General features: G+C 36.7%; 1 protein-coding gene across 2 annotated transcripts in view; it reads right to left on the bottom strand.

Annotated features, from left to right (window-relative positions):
* Nucleotides 1-20,619, bottom strand: part of PTPRK (protein tyrosine phosphatase receptor type K) — a 570,706-nt gene that overhangs the window by 354,413 nt on the left and 195,674 nt on the right. For both annotated transcript variants that reach the window (XM_047758978.1, XM_047758985.1), the window contains exon 3: nucleotides 12,225-12,496. In XM_047758978.1, the coding sequence (XP_047614934.1) occupies nucleotides 12,225-12,496 (272 nt within the window). The remainder of the gene's footprint in view (nucleotides 1-12,224; nucleotides 12,497-20,619) is intronic.

The raw sequence follows: 20,619 nt of genomic DNA, 5'->3' as shown, positions 1-20,619 counted from the left end.
TTGAACAGATGGGGCTTGAATAACAGCAGTGGGGGGAAAGCCTGCAAATGCTGCCTTAAGGCCCACCTTTGATCTGCTGAGCTCAGCCTTCAAAGAATGACTTTTCAAAGTCATCTCTGTCATCACACAAGTCTGCTGATCACACTTTTCTGAGTGGTCCACAAACATCTAGGCATCAAATTAACAAATCTCACGACCTGGAGTTGGAAACTTCTGAATAATAAGGTCCGACGAATTCAATGGAATCTGTCATTCCTCCTCATGCCAAAACCTTCCATGTCAGCCAGACCAGTGTGGTTACTGCCTCAAAAAACATGATTGTTCTCATTTCTTTCTATATATATATATATATATATATATATATTTAATTGAATAACAATAAAGCACAGTTAATACGGATGCTTGATATCCCTCAGAAGACTTCCATTTTTCTCCCATCATTTTATTACGGCATTTTCCAAGTATATATAAAATTAGAGATAACTGTATCACCTAACCCCATCTAACCATCACCTCCCATATATATATATATGTGTGTGTGTTTCCATTATAGCTGGTTTACAGCATTATAGCTGGTTTACAGCATTCTGTCAATTTTCTACTGTACAGCATGGTGACCCAGTGACACATACATGTATACATTCTTTTTTCTCAAATTATCATGCTCCATCATAAGTGACTAGACATAGTTCCCAGTGCCACACAGCAGGATCTCACTGCTAGTCCATTCCAAAGGCAACAGTCTGCATCTATACTCTCATTTCTAACCACTGAGGGCACCTCGTAAGGAGGAAACCAAACCCCTTTTTATACCTGCCTTTGCCCAGATCCCACTCCATTTCGGTCTGACTACAGAGATATGTTGCTTCCTTTTTGGAGCTCTTCTTTAATAGCATTGTTTTCTTCACTCCTTTGGCTATTTAATTGAATAACAATAAAGCACAGTTAATACGGATGCTTGATATCCCTCAGAAGACTTCCATTTTTCTCCCATCATTTTATTACGGCATTTTCCAAGTATATATAAAATTAGAGATAACTGTATCACCTAACCCCATCTAACCATCACCTCCCACCAAAACTTGTCAACCTGTGGCCAATCTCCTGACTGAACTTTACATTTTCTAAAGGAAGGTATGAAATTGTCTTCATACTTGTTTGCTTTCTCCCAGAGCCTAGATTAGTGCTAAGCATGTAATAACTCAGTAAATGGTTGTAGAAATGAATTGAAATCCAGTCCACCAAAATTCTGAGATGGCCCTTCAGTGTTCAGGTTACTTCATCCAATCAATTCTTAGATAGACAAACCACTAAAATAAAAAAAATGTTAAGAAATACTAGCAAATAATAACAAAAATTCCTGAGCTATTTATGGAAGTGAAATAATTATAACCTTACTCTTATCACTTAATATTATCAGCAAATCAAGTTTTGAGACTGAGATCAAAAAATCATTATCAGGAGTTCCCATCATGGCTCAACAGAAACAAATGTGACCAGTACCCATGAGGCCGCTGGTTCAATTCCTGCCCTCACTCAGTGAGTTAAGGATCCAGTGTTACTGTGAGCTGCGGTGTAGGTCGAACACATAGCTCGGATCCCATGTGGCTGTGGCTATGGTGGAGGCCGGCAGCTACAGCTCTGATTCCACCCCTAACCTAGGAAACTCCACATGCCACAGCAGCAGCCCTAAAAAGACAAAAAATAAAATAATAAATAAAAATACAATTTAAAAAAGTCATTATTAATACAAACGAGTAGCCAGGCACATGAGAGAGGAACTAGAATTTACCTTTAGAGGTCCTAACTCCATTCTAGCTAGAAACATAACCTTAAGCAAGTCACTTATCCTCTCTCAGTCCTTATCTCTAAAATAAAGAGTTGTGCTTTTCCTAGTGACCTTATAATGCTATTAAGAAATTATTTTTAATTTGTCAAACTGCTTTCTAAAATACAAAGCACCATCTAAATATTATACTGTCTTTATGGCACACTTGGTCCTTTTTCAAAGAGGTTCTATAATCCACTGGGGGGCACAAGACGTAAAATTCTCTGAAATCTTACAAACTAAATGTCTAAATAGCAATGTAAGCAATACAGATAGGAGAAGCGAAGTGGCCAGCAAAGGCTTCATAGTAGAAGTGAGCATAAGGTTGGGTCGGCAAAGATAAATAGAACCTGGAGAGGAAAGGAAGAAACAAAGGCATTTCAGAAGGCATATACCTATACAATGTTTAAATGTACACCCACACGCACACACACACACTGTCCAAATTGCTCAAAGAACAATTAGAACAGGTTGCAGTTTGACTAAAGAAAAGGGTGTCTGTGATAATAATAACAGTAGTAGTAGTAGAGAGATTTGAGCAGTTGACCGAGGCTACATCATAAAGGACCTCAAATGAAGGTTGATTATTTTGAATTTAAAGGAAACACTGGCAAAATCTAAGGAGATCACTATCAGCAAAAGAGTACTTCCCCCAAAGTAACTGATTTAAAATAGAGTGTCTGGCAAGGGAAAACAGGGGATGGTTACCATTATTAAATGGGACACAATCAGAGCTGTAACTAGAGACGAAGCAGTGAAAAAATTAAGGAAGAAAATAAATTTGGAATATGAGACCCAAGATGAGACCCAAAACTCAGTAAATAGAATCCCTTGATTAAAATCTTCTAAAAGTGTTCAAATTATCTCCTTGGATGGCAAAGTTCCACATAACAGAACCTCTCTATCTCATCCTAATAAGTTTTCCTTGGACCATTCTGCCACGATGCCCATCTCCTTCCAGACGTAGGGCCGTGGGTGAGCTGCTTGCTCTGTCTCTGCCGCATTCCCCTGAGCTTTGTGTGCCTAAGTCCTTTCCACTATTCAGATCTCCTGGTGAAACTCAATTTCTCTAACAGTTCTTTCTGAACCACCTGGTCCCAGAAGGTTTCCAAAACTCTAACTCTCACCTTATCCTATTTCAATTATCTTCTTAGTGCTTACTGCATTCTGATATTTTGCTCATTTATTTATCTGTCCCCCACCCCAAAGTTGAATTCCTAGGAGAACAGGAACCATGAGACTTATTCAGAACTATATATCCCCAGCAGCCAGAACAGTGCTCGGTATAGGTTAGGTTGCTTGATAAATACGTGTGGAAGGGATAAATTAATGAGTCATTCATGGTGATCTTCAGAAAGTCAATGTTGTTGCTATTCTGGGGCCCCTACTGTCTTCAGGCTTGGCTATTCCACTTCTCTAAAATGCTGTGCAAGTATCCCAAATCTTTTCAATTCTAACTTTTTTACTTTGCTAGCTTTAGTCTTTCTTTGTAAATAAGAGCTCTCAAAAGACTAGTTTGAGGGTTTTCTTCCTTCATAAAAACATATGTATAATTAGCAGACTCTGATCATCATACGGTAGGGACTGAAACTCAAAAGGTCCTACAGAATAGTCATTCAATGAACGAGGACCTGGAATTGAACACAAATCAAAAGACTTCAAGTTTAAACCCTTACCCAAGATATAAAAAGACCTCGACTTTATTCTCTACCAACATTAAAAAAGAGAAAGGCCATCTACTTCCAGTTCTCATACAGCATGTCACAATACCTAATGTAATAAATAGACATATTAAAAAAATAGTTATTTGACTATGTGTTTACAGTTATGCTTATAACTGCCCTCTCCCCAAAAGAAGGGAAGGGAGACTAAGAGGGAAAACCATGAAAGAAAAAGAAAATAAATAGCAACCAAAACGAAAACTGGATACTCACTCCAATATTTATGGGCTAAACTGACTTCATTCTTTTTAAAGCCTAACATATTGAAGCTCACAAGCAAACCTAAAGTGTCTCTTAAAAAAATATTAACCCAAAGAATCACTGTATGTGTTCTCAAGTATTATATTGATGCTGTTGTTGCAAAATACCAGGATCTAAAGATGTTTAAGTTTGAACCAATCTTTGAACACTAGGCACTAGAAATTCTTATTCTTTATTACTTCATTGAATTATCAGTTGGTATAAATTTATAAGTACATAGCTTACTTTTAAACATAAAATAAGAACTGATTTAGTGCTTCTAGAAAGCTGAAAAGAATGATTTTTTAAAAAAAGATTATTTGAAGAATATTAAGGATCTAAATCTCATCAGGGAATTCCAGTGGTGTGTGTGATAGTTACTTATATAACTAATGCAGAAATAACATGTAGCAGCTAGTTTTAAAAACACCCTTTGAAAATCAAGACAGCTAAAATTAACTATAAACTGCCCACTGGATTATATAAGTGTATGTTTTAATTTTCAGTGTCCAAAGTTTGTTTTCCTTTGAATTCCAACTTCTATTACCAATAACGGAATAATTAAATTCTATATATTATCAAAAGGAAGAGTAAAATATATATGAACTATAAATACGTTTGACATTTCCTTTATATTTCCTTCCTACTGCACTCTTGCAATTGAAAAGCTTATACTAAAATAGATAATTACAGCCTTTTCTTTTTCCATTATGTTCTAAGAATGGAAACTGAAATCACCACAGCAAAAAAAGTTAAATTTTAGATAAAAACATAATGCCACCCGGTTTAGTTTTGTTTTTTTCTTTTGAAGAGGCAATATTTAGTTACACGTCACATACAATCTAAAATGAAGAAAATTTAGTCTTTGCCATGGAAATGGAGAAAGAGGTCACACAGAAATTTAAGTTTTACGGAAACCTGGAAGGCCTTTAAAAAAAAAAAAAAAAAAAAGACCGATTCCAATTAACTATCAGATGTCCAAAGACAAAATAACTGAAGAAGAAATTGATTTTTGTTATCTGTATTTTTCTTACTGAAATGCTATCTGATTAATAAACAGTACAGCATTGTCAGATTAAACACATTAGAAGGAAATGATTCTTGCATCTGTGTGTGACTAGGAATCCTGCCCCAGTAGGATATATCTTTTTTCATCTTAGTACATGAAGATCGGCCCATTAAATATATGTAAATAATGGATACAGTGGTATGGTAAACAAGGGATCTGAAGTGCATTAATTCAGCTTCAACAAGCTGGGCTAAACGCCAATAAGGGAGCTAAACAAGAACAACGGGCATTTCTTGAACCCTTTGGGGCATCTGTCTTCCCAGGTCCCCTTGAATAAAACAAACTCCTAAGAAAAAGTCATGAATTAAACAAACACTGCCTAACTCTCCTTACTGCTCATTATTTTTCAATCTCCTATTAAAAGGGATGTGAATTAATTCCATGGAAACATTTCTCAAAAGAATTAGTGAAGGGACACTTGACAGCTCCTGCTACACTAAATGAAAACAGGTATGATTTAGTCATATACTTGCAATAATTATTGTGTTAACAGGACTCTTTTCTTGATTTGTTTACATTTGTTTACACACTGTAAGTTGCATCAATGAATCAATACAAGCAGAGTCCAAAGGAAAAATAAAGCAGGTGTTTTATAATAAAAGCAAATCACCACCAGGAACCAGACAGAAGTTACCCTCACCAGATAAGTTTTAAGAAAACAATGACTATAATAACATGGAAGTTTTTTCAAACCTTATTTAGAATACTTTAAATGAAATTCATAGGGAATCACTGAGTAAAATTCAGCAGCAAAAAGCTGCCTTGTTAATAACAGCCAATCAAACAAAAGTTATAGCGTGAGTGTAAAAAAATGAGCCCAAGTGCCCATGTTAGGGAATTACTGTTGCCAGAACTAAAATAAGCCAACTTTAGTTGTGGCTAACTTCAAAGGTCACTGATACGGCTAAAGTCCAAAACTTTAAAAGCAAGATTAAATTAGGGCAGAAGAAAGAGGGAATGATTTCAACCATTTAATAATAAACAACTTAGTCCATACATGATGATAAGAAGCTTTCACTTAGCACTTGATCAAATATTAAAACAGAGTAAAAGGTGAGGTTCCCATCATGGAGAACTACTTCCCATTCATATGTTGAAGTCCTGATCCCGTGTGTGTGTGTGTGTGTGTGTGTGTGTGTGTGTGTGTGTGTGTGTGTGTGTGTGTGTGTGTGATTATATTAGAGATTGAGACTTGGGGGTGATTAAGGTTAAATGAGGTTAAAAGCTTAGGACCCTAATCTGATAGGCATGGTGCCCCTATAAGAAATGGATGAGACAGGAGTTCCCGTTGTGGCTCAGTGGTTAACGAATCTGACTAGGAACCATGAGGTTGCAGGTTCGATCTCTGACCTCGCTCAGTGGGTTAACGATCCAGTGTTGCAGTGAGCTGCGGTATAGGTTGCAGACCCGGCTCCAATCTGGAGTTGCTGTGGCTGTGGTGTAGGCGGGCAACTACAGCTCCAAATAGACCCCTAGCCTGGGAGCCTCCATATGCTGTAGGTGTGGCCCTAGAAAAGGCAAAAAAAATAAAAATAAAAATGAAATGGATGAGACAGACAGCAGAGCTCTCCCTCTCTGTTATGTGAGGATACAGGGAGAAGCTGGCCGTCTGCAACCCAGGAAGCGAGCTCTCACCAGGAACCAAATAGACCAGCACTTTCATCTTTAGCCTTTGCACTGTAAGAGAAATAAATTTCTATTGCTTAAGCCACCCAGTCTATAGGATTTTGCTATGTTAGCTAGAGCAAACGCATACATCTTCCCACCCTCTTTTCTTCAGTGGGGCTCAACAAAGATGAATGAGGACCAGTACAAACTGGAAGCATTCCAAGAGCTATGGCACAAGAGTGATAACCTCTTTTCCTCACTCTGCATGGATGGTTCATGAGCATGCCCTTACTCCAGCCCCTGCCCTTCAAGATCACCTTTCAGAGACTTTTTATTTAAGTAAACAGTCATTTGGTTTAAGTCCCAATCTTCTTGGATCCAAAGCCAGAAGTATCTTTGGAGTGTAACAAACGTTCCATTGCCAAAATATCAGTGAAATGCATGTTAACATAAACCTTTAAAAAGGAGACAAAAACAAAAGATGCCATGCTTATCCGGTTCTTATAGTTTGTTTTGTTTTGTTTTTTTTTAAACAGTGGAAAATGTTAAGAAGAAAAGGGGTTGCAAAAGCTCAGTGTTTATTTCTCAGTGAATTAGGGGGTAAGAAAAAAAAGAGGCACATTCTGCTATATTATTACTTTCCAATTTCTGGCCAAACCCCTGTAGTTTTCATCACGCATCATTTTTGTGATTAATGATGTGCACCCAGTTAATGGAAAACAGCAGATTAGGTTTCCACTAATAGTTTTGGAAGTTCTGTCTGTCTGCCTCATTTGGTAACAACCTCACTGTTCAGTAAGAAACTAATGGATTTAATCCCAAAGCAGAATTTAGTTTTACACATACAAGACAGGTCAGATTTCCAGAGTGGAGACAATTACATTTTTAGAGGTATGCTGATCTTCAGTTGAAATTTAACACTGAGATTATACCTCATAAGGTTGGGGTTGTAATTTTATTTTCTTTTTTAGTTCTTTTTAGGGAGCAATTAAAAAATGTACAGTACTTACTTAAGGCCTATTAAAATAGGCAGAATTAGCAACTTGTAACCATGGCAAACAAAATACTTGTAATATGATACTTTCTATAATTAGCATACTGAGCTAAAAAGACATTTATTTTTCCGAAGACACCAGTGAGAAACAGTTCCTTATATATTAGTGCATCACCTCAATGTTTATATCATTAATAAAATTTACATTTGCTTATTCGGTTTCACTATAGAAAATGTTGGTTCCAAATAATTATGGCTTAACAAAAACGATGAGGTACAGTGGAAAACATACTAATCTAGGAATCAAGAAATCAAGAGGCGAGATTTATAGAATAATTTCTGCCTCAAATTACTCTGGAAACAAATCTTTTGTTTTCACTTTCCCCACAACATTTCATAGCTCTATCTCTTAAGTCATTTAACAATTCTTAGATTGTTTCAAGTTTTATCTAAGTACATTCCATATTCCGGTGTGGACCTACATTTTTATCTCCTGTAGGGCCAAGCTACACTGTAAACTTCAGGAGAAGAGATATCCCCAGTGTGGGGTCTCATGCTATTAAGGTGTCAATTAATTAGACATTTTCATGAATAAAAAAACCTGAGAGGAAGAGAGCATGGATGGGGAGGTATGAAGAGCTAGAGCACAGAGTATTTTAGGGTGGTGAAAATACCCTGCATGAATCTACAATGATGGATTCATGTCATTATACATTTGTCTAAATTCTTAGAATGTACAACTCCCAGAGTGAACCCTCTAATTAACTGTGTACTTTGAAGGATTGTGGTGTGTCAGTATGGATTCACCTATTGTAACAAATGTACCTCTCTGCTGGGAGATGTTGATAATGGGGGAGGCTATGGTTGTGAGGGCACAAGGGGTATGTGGTAAATCTCTACCTTTCTCTTGATTTTGCTGTGACCCAAAAACTGCTCTAAAAAATAACATCTTATAAACAGAGAATAACATGCTTTCATAATAGAAGAAAATGCCGAGAATGCTGAGCACTTAATAAATCCAATAGAGTTCACAAGTTTTTAAATTATCCATCATCACATTAACCTAACTTTACGGCAACACCTACTATGTGTCAGGATACTTTTCTAAATGTTTTATATGTATTAACTCACTTAATACTTAGAACAACCCAGTGAGGTAGGTCCTGCTATGACCCTTATTTTTCAGATAAGGAAACTACAAAGAGATTAAGAAACATTCCCAAGGCTGCAGATATGCTAAATAGTAGACTCAAGATTCACCCAGGAAGATCTGACCCCAGAGCCCTTGGGCCCTGAACCTGATCTCCCAGTAATGAAAATTCATTACTCAGAGAATCATTTCTGCCGTTATTTCACAATTTCTTAGATTTTTGTCACTTTTCAAATCAGAGGCTGTTTCTTGGGGGTCTCCTCATTATTGAACAGTCCACAGAAAATGTGATTAAATTACCATATCACTCTTCTGTTTAGGCATCTGTTAAGATGGACTCTCTGGAAAGGGAAAATCACAGCAAAGATAGGTTCCATCGTTTTCAGATTTTTTGGTTCCAAAGAAAAGTAGAAAAGAGAAGAGCTAACTTGTAGGGAGTGTTTTGTTTTCACTTCTCGGATCTCGAAAGTTATCCTACACTAATTAAAGGTAGGAGCACCCCCGGGCTATTTTCTCTTTGATTGCCTCTGTTGTTATTGTAAAAGTTAAGTGAAAAGGGGTTGTATCAGAGGAAAAGACAGCTAAGGAAGGGTTCAAGCAAAGAAAATATAAGAGTCTTCAGCAGGAATACAAAAGAAAAGGCATCTGGAAAAATGAGAAGGTTTTAAAAAAAAAAAGATTAAAGTCTAGGGGGTGTAAATTCTCTGGAGAAGAGAAGCTGAGTAAACCATGAAAACAAGGAGAACAATTTCTATCAGTATCATAGCTCCACTTACTCTAGAAGTTGGGAAAATTAAAAATATGCAGTGTCTCTTCAAGAACAAAAGAGTAGGCTTCTAACATGGCACACTGCAAAGGCTATATTTTAATTTTTTAAAATTCATAGAGATTCTGCATAGGCCATAGTCAAAAGTTTTTCCTACTGTTTCCTAAAAGCAAAAATGCTACATGAATATAGCTGTTTTTAATAACTGAAATACAGGTACCGCTAGGTATCTAAATGACAACATCTATGAAAATATCCATCAAGTAATTTATTGAGCACTAACTAAGCACATGAATAAAAAATTCCACTGTTATTTGCTCTCATTGATTGTTATGTTTTGCTGGTTAAGGAAAAGAATGTGGAAGCAAAGTAATCACTTAAAAAATGAGTTATTTTTCAAATTTCAATGTGCAACAAAGAGACATTTACCCGTAGGTTCTACGTATTTAGCAATCATTTTCTCTGATAAGAGATCTCCAAAAAGATCTCACTGGCCAGGTTACTGCACAGGTACTTTTTGCACTGTTTGCTTAAAAATACCACAGGTACCTGTAACCTAGACAACTTGTTATGCAAAATGAGACTGAACAAAGAAGCATTCATCTGGTTCTTGGTACCATAACTCAACATTAAAATTAACACTGCAGAAATCTGTGCCATAAAAAATGTCATTAATATCAGATTCAAAGATAGATCTCGCAAAAAAATAGGAAAAAGTTATTATATGGATCCCATTTCTTAGTCACCAAGGAATAGCAATATGACACCATAGATAAATTATTTGTTAGATTTATCAAAATCTACTTCTATGGGTTTTTTTTCAAAGATACAACTAACAATTTGATTCCTTAACATGCTATCTATGCAGGTAGCCAACAACAAACAGAGCTGAATATATGCAACCTGAAACCAGAAACTGAATTTTTAAAAATTTTGCTAATTTGTTATCTGAGCTTTAATTTATTTTAAGAAGGGTGAATCCATTGACAGCTCTATTTTGCTGAATCAAGGTTTTCCTTTTTAGCATTAGGTTGAGCTCCAATAACAGATTCTAGTGAAAACAGTACAATGACAACGTGTTGTGAGGATGACTCTGCAATCACAGCCATCAACCGCTGTTGTCAGAAATGAACCTATTGGAGTTCCCATCGTGGCGCAGTGGTTAACGAATCCGACTAGGAACCATGAGGTTGCGGGTTCGGTCCCTGGCCTTTCTCAGTGGGTTAAGGATCCAGCATTGCCATGAGCTGTGGTGTAGGTCACAAATGCGGCTCGGAACCCGAGTTGCTGTGGCTCTGGTGTAGGCTGGTGGCTACTGCTCCGATTAGACTCCTAGCCTGGGAAATCTCCATATGCCATGGGAGCAGCCCAAGAAATAGCAATAAGACAAAAAAAGAAAAAGAAAAAAAAGAAATGAGCCTATTAAACTTACTTCAGTGCTTAAGCATTAGTTTCACACACCTCTCCCTAAGTACCTACCACACACGCAGCCCTCCCAGAGCTGTGTGCCCTGAAGGGGCAGATGGCTTCCGAGGACTGAAGAAAAACATCCTTCTGTTCAGGAATAATGGAATCAACTAGAACCTAAAGAAAGTCTATTAAAATCTCATAGACAAATAATCCCAAACAGAAAACCTTACCTGTGGAACCATACCTATAATGTAAGAAGACTTTTAATAAAATTAAAAATCAACTCTAAAACAAAGCAAGTAAAACAATGATTTCCTCTCCCCTCTCCCCGGAAATAAAGATAAGCCTGTGTGCTTTTCTAAAAAGCAGAAATAACTGTTACTTGCTTATAAATTACTCACCAATGAAAATAAAAATACTTTTACATAAATGCATTCTCATTAGGTTCTATAATAAGCTTCAAGTGTTTTAAAGGTGTAAATCTCAAGATCTAACAAAAAAGTGAACTTTCAGAAGAGGTAACTTTCTGTTACCAAGTATGAACCTCACAATGAAGACTACTGAACAACTCTCCAAACTGGTAAATGCATTTTTTTTTTTTGTTAAGCCATATAAACTTAGCTACACAAATCACAGTGTAGGTAATGACACTATCCACTGTCTGATTTACTAATAATTAAATCAAGCATTTGGGGGAGGGGGGAATAGGCAGGTGGCAGGGATCCAAAGATGTGGACAATTTCTTTTTGCTTTTCATTTTTTTATTTTTTTTTTAATAGTTGAGGCTGGAGAGGCCATGACAGGCCTTGTACAGGGAGAAATATGAGTAATAATGAGGAATGCGAGGCTGTCAAGTGGCAGTGGATGGAATGAGGCAGAAACTTGGTCATTACAGTGAAGACTCTAAACTCTTACTGAAATTCTTTAGCATGACCTTCAAGCCAAAACTGTCCCCCACTCTAATCTTGGTGAGGTTTTGTTTGCTTATTTTTATGCTCCATGTAATTGCCAAAAATATTTTTAAAAGACTGAAATGCCTCCCCCTTAGCTAACATATTTCAGGAAACCCTGTTTCATGTTTATTCTCCAAATGTAATTTTTCAAGAAGTCAATACACCAATCTAGTCTGCATATTATACTCAACTCAAAAAGACTGTATTTCTGAACAGAGACATAGAAATATAGCTGTCAATACAAAGCTCTTTGCCAAACAACCAAGAAATTTTGTGCCTAAACTACGTTTTTCCACATGTGAAATATTTTCCCTGCTTTGAGGATTTTGTGTCAGTGTATGCAAACATTTCCTCAAGAAGAGCAGTGTAGGAGAGCTAAAGGATAATCTCTCATTCCTACGGGGCAAGTATTTACCTCTAAGTATGACACACACAGTAAGATCCAATGACATCGAAGCATGAATCAGAAAAGAACAGATGATTACCTGATATTCATTGGGCCAAAAGGTGCTCACTGCAAGCTCAGCCCGAAGCCAATCTCTACCCGTGAATCCAGTCACATTCCAAATTGGATTGGCGAGAGGTCCTTTATTCACCCGAACTAATATGTTTAACGTGCCAGGATTCAATCCTTTCTGGCTGTATAAGAGGTAACTGAAGTCAATACAGTGAGTATCATTCTCTTTCATTGTAGGCAGCTGAAGTCTGGCTTTTTCTCCAGGATCATGATCTGAAGAGTCCACTATCATATAGGAACCTGAAATGACATTATATAAAATAAAGCTAAACAGATATATATGCAAAAAGGGGAAATATAATGATAAAAAGAACGCTAAAAACCATTCCAATTTATTCTGAGTATTTAATTCAAAAAGACTATGTCTTCCAGAACAGAGATATAGAAAGATATCAAACAAAGTAGATGAAATTTCATAAGGGGTAATAGATATTGTTCGAAGTACAAAACATGTACAAATCCATTTACTCTCCACAACAACCTGTTACTTTTCCTAGTTTACCAATCAGGATATTGAGGCACAATTAGTAAATTATTTAAAGTCAAATAGACCATGTAGAGCCTGGTTCAAGTGCAGATCCCACTCTAAATAATCTCTAGTCTTGCTCAACAGAGGTTTTTCATCAAACAAACAAAAAATAAACAAGAGAAATAGGTTACTGGTCTGGTTTACAGAGGGAGGGGATTTTTCCTTTTCGCAATTCATTATACTAATGCAGAGAAGGGCTAAGAGTGCAGGCGCTGTAATCATTTCTGATTTCAGATCTCAAAATCATCACTTCTGCATGCTTTGTGACCTTTTGCAATGACTAACAACCCTGGACTTGTTCAGGGAATAAGGATACTCTGCAGGATAAATATAAGGACCGAAGTTCAAAATGCCAAAATTTCTAGAGCTGAAAATCTGACACACAGTGGATTTACCCACTTGAAGCCTCGTCCACTAAGCTGTCAGCTAATCACCATTGCTACTGTCCCTAATTCTGCATTAGTCCCTATGTTCTTCTAGAGCTACAAGCAACCTGGTTCGAAAATCCCTAATCTACTCCGCTATGGTTGGTTTATTAAACATTTATTGGTAATATGTCATGAGGAAGCATAGAATATAAACAATCTCAACCTTGCAGCACCGCATTGTTCCACTCTCAAACACACACTCTGCATAGCAGACAAAGTCATATAGCGCTAAGTATAAAAATGGGACTTGAACATTAGCTGCTGCTATGACTCCAAGGACCTCTCCGGAAAAGTGATCAGTTCTTCTCATGTCACTGTGGATCTTCATAAGGATATATATATTTTTTTAATCTAACATTTATTACATTTAGAGTTGTAAAGATTCTTTTTTTTTTTTTTGTCTTTTTGTTATTTCTTTGGGCCGCTCCCACGGCATATGGAGGTTCCCAGGCTAGGGGTCGAATCGGAGCTGTAGCCTCCGGCCTACACCAGAGCCACAGCAACGCGGGATCCAAGCCACGTCTGCGACCTACACCACAGCTCACGGCAACGGCCGGATCCTTAACCCACTGAGCAAGGGCAGGGACCGAACCCGCAACCTCATGGTTCCTAGTCGGATTTGTTAACCACTGCGCCACAACGGGAACTCCTATATCTTATATATTTACATATTAAGTAGTAATACCCATTTGTTACACTTAAGGTAGGACACAAATTTCATCGTATAATATTTTTCCTAGGCTATAACTTTAACCAAAATGTATTAGATACAGTGTTACAGAATCCAATGTTACAAGACTTACACTGGTCTTCTCTTCCTGATAACTTGAAGAATCAATAAACCCTCTGTGTCTCCTCCTTAAAAAAACTTTTCGCGTGACACACTAAACACTCATTGACTACTTGTCTAACTAGTTCAATTAACCCCCAACAGCAAGTTCAAACCATGGCAGGTAGGAAGGCTTCAACTATTTAAGACACCAACATTTCACATCTGACCCACTCCCAGTCACTGGTACTCTACAGTTCAGAGCTTTTATGAAGATTTCATATGGCAATACTACCAGTTATCAAGTCGAGGACAGAATAAGCTTACTACAGTGATCATTATTATATTACTTTCCCTTCATTTTCCCCAGCTCTCACCTTCTCCTATAACCTGGAATTCTCTTTTCACGCCCCCTCTGCCCTGATGCTCAGACTGCACATTAATAGATAAACTGGCCCGGTATATTTTAGAGAAGTTATGGCTTTTTCTTTTAAAAAAGGATATCCTAGATCCCAACCCAATTTATAGAAGCAGGGTGATTCTATTCTTGATTATCCGCACATTCTGAAATCCATGGCAGAATTGCAGAGATGTCTTTCAGATTCACCACAGCAGAACAGATCAATTATGGCTTTGAAGGAGGACCAGGCCTAAGATCTTGGTTAAGTTACTCAGTGTTATTGGGCCTCAGCTTCCTCACAAACCAAGTGACCTATTTCTCCACGGCAATCTCAATATTTTCGGTGATATATTAAGGCAGTAGTGGATTTAAATTATTTTTACAAGTTGGCATCAATTATAGCTTCTGATTGTCAGTTTTAAAGTAGTGCTCTCTAAATGTCTTACAGGCTTTCAAAGTTATTTTCTTCCATTATAAAATAAACTCTGAAATTAAATGTTTTGTCTCCCATTTTAATTATATAGTATGATATTTACTATTAAGACCATTTAGCAATTTTCAGCCAGTTGCATTTTTAAGCTACAATAATTTTCTTATTAAGGAAATGGGAGAAGCAAAGTACATTAATTTGTAGGAATTACCAATTTGATCATTAGAAAGACAAAAGTCACAAAATAAAACCTTGTCCAATCTATCTCAGCATTTCAAGGGCATTCAATATAAGTTAAATAAATTTTTAGGAGTGCTGCTATTTCATTTCTATAGAATGTGTCTGTTAAATGGGCTTCTTTCAATGCAGCCTGACTACTGCTATATATTCTGAGTCCTATGGAATATTATGCATTCATTTCACAATTCCAGAAAGGAAGGAGCAAGCACTAGCATCAAAAAAACATCTAAAACCTTCTGCCAACTGCATGCGTATAGTGGCAATTTACCCTGTAGGCACCACGTAGATAGCTGCCTGTTTGACACAAGATTCCCTTCCATCATCCCAAACACAGAGAACACTGTGCTATTCTTATCATCTTCTAAAATCTACTTTCACAATCTCCCAGAATAACCGGCTACCAACCCGTCGAGTCACGAAACTCTGTAATATGTATTTCCCCCATTCTTTAAGTTATAATTTAAACTTATTTACTATTGTTTTGTTATCAGCTAATTAATTCCTTACATTTCTAATGTGTTTAGTTCTATGCAGGTGTAACTTAGCTATCTCAAGACTTAATAATTAAACATCTGTGTCCACACACACATATAATGTACTGACTTTCAATGAACATAACTTCTTTAGTGGCATTCGAAATATTCCTTATGGTCTGTTGAGCAACAGAGTTCTCAAATACATCATTTAAGACAAAAGAGAAAATGTAAATAATTATGATTTTAAAAGTGTAACTTTTCCAGAAAGTAATCTGCCAATGAGAGTCAAAACCTTAAAAAAAATGTATGCCCTCTGTCTGGCAATTTCAAATCTAGGAAGGTACACTAGATAAATAATCATGTATATGTACAAGGATATAGCCTAAAAAAGATGTCCATCTCTTCATTAAATTGTTGAAAATAAAGAAAAACAAAAGTATTTTAAGTGTCCAATAATAGGCAATTTGTAAAATTATGGTAAAATAGTTTGATGAATAATTAGCAGTCATTAAAATTATATTAGAACCTATTGAATGGAAGACATAATAAGTAAAATAAATAGGTGGTGAAATATTATGCTCATGAAAATTATGTTTATGTTAAATAAATGGATATGTATAAGTATGTGGGTGTATTCATATATGTACACACAAACATGCCCATATGACAGGAAAAAAAATACATAGGAAAACATTACCTGTATTATGGGGGGAAGCTGCTTTTTCTCTTATGTATTCTTATTTTTGTATATATATAGCCATTGAATATTCTACAATGAACATGCATTAGATTTTTACTTCTTAAAAAAAGAAAGACCTCGTGAATGTTATCATACATGAGAAACATCAAATGAAAAATGATAAATATTTAGGAAATAAACACAAGGTTTTTGCCTTTTAAGGAATAAATCCTATTAGCATCCTACAGATTAACAGCATCTTGGCTTTCAAAAAAAACCCAATACAAAAATCAGGAATTTCTTATTTATTTCAACTCATTAAAAGAGAGAGAGCAAGTACTTAAACTAAATGGAAGTCTTTATTTAAAAGAACAGCCAAAGAAAACAAGTCCCATATTCATAAGCACCACAGTCTAATATTTAGATGAACAAATAATGCCTTATGAACTTTATTAATGAAAAATTTATCTTTAAGCTATACTTCTAGGAAAAGCATAGTTACCCAAAAAATAGGATTAACTGACAAGAAAATAATGATAAATAGGTTTCTATACTTCATCCTAAAATTCCTTTATATGTACATACATAAATATATATATATCCTTTTGTGCACTAATAATATTAAGCCAGTTATTATTCAAAATCTATTGAATGTGCCCTATAAAATAAGCTGAGAGAATTTTCACTTCTCTGCCTAGTACTGACCACACTCTACAATCTTGCTCAAAGCACTTTTTCTATATTACCTCCCATTACTTCTCTTCACAAACTGGCTTCCCCAACCTGACAAAGTACTCACTATTTTCTCTACATACCATGCCAGTTTTCTCCTTCAGAATGGGCTCATGCTCTTATAAGGAAGGCTCCCCTCATCTCAGCCTCTGGCCAATTTTTACTCAGCCCCAGCCCCCCTTCAGCTTTCCCTCCCCTCAATACACAGCTTCTGCCATTTTGGCTTTATCCCTTAATTATACACTGCTTTTATACAAATTTAAAATAATTTACATAGGAGCCATTTATCTCCCTTATAAGACTAATGATGTTCTCTTAGAAAGCACATGATTCACTCAGAGTCCAATCAGAAAAGAGAAGCCACACAGTAAATGTAGCAGCAAAAGTATAATATAAACAATTATTAACTACAAAAAGGTAGGGACTTGAAAGTTATAAAAAGAACCCTAAAGGATAATCACAATAACCAAGGAAGAAAAAAATGTGGGAAGGGGAGGGAAGTTGCTGAAACTAAGACCCCTTTAGAAGGTGTGGTTGCAGCCCACTGAGTGGTGAAGACGTGTGCTGGGTCACTGAGGCTAGAGCTGGTCCACACCTGCAGGGGAAGAAGGGAACACTGCCATGTAGCAAGGTTTGGAGGGAACTGTGAGAACACTGGGAGGGCAACAGCAACATGGTCACCAGGCCAGTGCTGGGGCTGCAAGCTCCCTGAGGTACTGCATGTCCCAGGAAACCTTCAGCTATGTAGGACCAGCAAGAAGAAACTAAAATAGAAACACCATTTAATCAGAAGTAAAAGTTCCTTTCTATTAAAATGCCCCTTCAGCACCCTCTAATGACACTGTAACTGTACTAGTTACAAAGGAGAACTCCTTAAAGGGTCAACTTTCACCATCACGGAGCAGGGTAGAGCAGCTGAGCAATGACCTGACACAACATTGAACGAGGACCATGCATATAGTAGAAGTTCAATGAACAATGGCTAGTTGAATGACTGAATGAATGAGGAGGAAACAAAGAGACTAGCTCTTAGAATAAGACAGCATATAACATACTATTGCGGAAATACCAATTCTACATATATGTGAGATAAGTTTTCATAAAATGTCAAAACAAAAATAAAGCAAACAACTGGAACTGATTATGTTGCTTTCAACAGATTCATGTGATGAAAGAGTATGATGTTTGGAAGTATTCATTTAACATTTTTGTCAGATCCACTCTTGTATATATACAAAACTTTCTATTAGAGTAAGGGTTCTCAAGCATTTCAGTCTTAGGATCCATTTTCCAATCTTAAAGAATATTGAGAATATCAAAGAGCCTTTGTTTCTGTAAGTTCTGTCTACCAATATTGACCATATTAGGAATTCAAACTAAGAAATTTTAAAAACATTTATTAATTAAGTTACTATTAACAATAATAAACCTATTATATGTTAACCCAATAAAACATTTTATGGAAAATTGCTATATTTTCCAAAAAAAAAAATAGTATGAAGGGAGGCATTATTGCACATTTTTGCAAATCTCCCTAATGTATGACTCAATAGAAGACAGCTAGATTCTCATTTTTACTTCTTTATTCAATCTGTTGTAATATCACACATCATGTAATCTCTGAGACACTCTACCAAGAAAAAATGAGAGGAAGAAGAAAAACACCGTCTTAATGTTCTTTGTTCTTTTTTTTTTTTTGTCTTTTTGCTATTTCTTTGGGCCGCTCCTGCGGCATATGGAGGTTCCCAGGCTAGGGGTCGAATTGGAGCTGTAGCCCCTGGCCTACGCCAGAGCCACAGCAACGCGGGATCGGAGCCGCGTCTGCAACCTACACCACAGCTCACGGCAATGCCGGATCATTAACCCACTGAGCAAGGGCAGGGACCGAACCCGCAACCTCATGGTTCCTAGTCGGATTCGTTAACCACTGTGCCAAGACGGGAACTCCCCATCTTAATGTTCTTATGACAGTAGTTTTGACATCACAGATCCCTTGAAATGATCTTGGGAACCCACAGTGGTTCCTGGACTACATGTGAAGAACCACTACATTTTAATAGGCATAATTCCTTTCAACTCCATGCTATAATGTGAACATTATCAGTGTACTTACTTATATTGAATTGACCTCACTCATTCAGTCACCACACAGTAGAAAGAGGTACTCTATGAAACAAAAACCCTCACTGAGATATTGGATGTCTGGAGCATAAAAATCCAAAGAGCTGAATACTTTTATACAAGTATAAATATAAAGGGTTACTAATCAAGGTTCATCAGAGAAACAGAATAGTGTGCATGTGCACACACGCACACATACACACAACAAAAGATTAATGATTTATTAGAAGGAACTGGCTCACGTGATTACAGAAGCTGAGAAGTACAGACCCAGCAGAGCCAATGCTATAGTTCTAGTCCAAGGCCAAAGGCTAGGTAATATAGTCTATCAATAAGAAAAGCATTTTTGTGTGTTCTGAAGATCATTTTGAACAGCCACCAAAAGCAGCCAAAGCACCAACACTGTGCAAAACAGTTAGTTCTTGGCATCGAGTGAGATTTTCCTAGTAGAAACAGAGCATGCCAGAAACTGTTGACATGAAAAAACTAACAGCACTATTCAGCAATATAGTTTCACGCCTGGCCAGCTTAAGAAGCCATAATCGGGACCACTGGATAGAGAAAGGAGTGACAACTGAAATCACAATCCATCTAAGATGTTTTTTTTTCCTTTGTTGTAAAATTAATATCTCTAAGCATTTATGTTGTCATTACCTTTATGTTGAAGGCAATGTTTTGACTTACTTTTCATAGCATTTTTCAGCTTTGCATTTCCTTTATCAAGCTTCTTCTCCCCACCCCATTTCGCTTCATCTTATTAGATGGCAACATGATATACCAAGGTACTAAAACTAAGATCCCAGGAATCAGCTTGATTGTTCCCTTTCTCTCACTTTTCTCTTACAACCCACTAGTAAGTCCTACTGCTTTATCCTCCAAACTGTCTCCTCAATCCATCCAACTTTTCTTCATCTTCCCCTCATCTCTCATCTCTCAGGACAACAACCAGAATAGGCTCCTAACAGGTTTCATGAATTCCACACTAGCAGCCCTACAATAGTTTTCTATAGGCAGTCGGATTTTTTTTCAAAATATGCAATCAATCTTATCTTTATCTCCACACTGCAGTGACAATTAAATCCAAACTCTTTATTTGACTTATTAGCCTCAGTATAACCTGGCCACTGCCATCCTCTCTGAACCATCTCCCACCCCTTTCTTCTCTCTCTCGACATGTTCCACATACAGTGGGCCTCTTTCTGCCTTTTCAAAGTCCAAACTTATGTCTGTCTCAGTGTTTTTACCCTGGGTTTTTCTCTGCTACGAATACTTTCTCCTCAGCTGGCTTATTTTCATTAGTCAGGTCTCAGCTCGCATACCATCTACCGCTGAAGCATTCCTTGGTCTGTCAACTAAAGCAGTTCCTTCCAAGATTCTTTCTAACATGTCATTCTTTGTTACTGCCTTCCTAGCACTTGCCATTTACCTAAACTAATGTGTTTGTTTGCTTGATTGAAAAAGTCCACAAAAAGATTTGTATTCCATCTATCTTGTTCATTCAAAAATTTAGAACGAAAGAGCATGATAACATGAGGGAAAAAGAATGTATACATGAAAAA

The sequence above is a fragment of the Phacochoerus africanus genome, chromosome 2, assembly GCF_016906955.1.
Source record: "Phacochoerus africanus isolate WHEZ1 chromosome 2, ROS_Pafr_v1, whole genome shotgun sequence".
In the NCBI taxonomy this organism is placed as follows: domain Eukaryota; kingdom Metazoa; phylum Chordata; class Mammalia; order Artiodactyla; family Suidae; genus Phacochoerus; species Phacochoerus africanus.
Note: the sequence above shows the minus strand (reverse complement) of the source record. Positions and strands in the feature narration are given on the sequence as shown.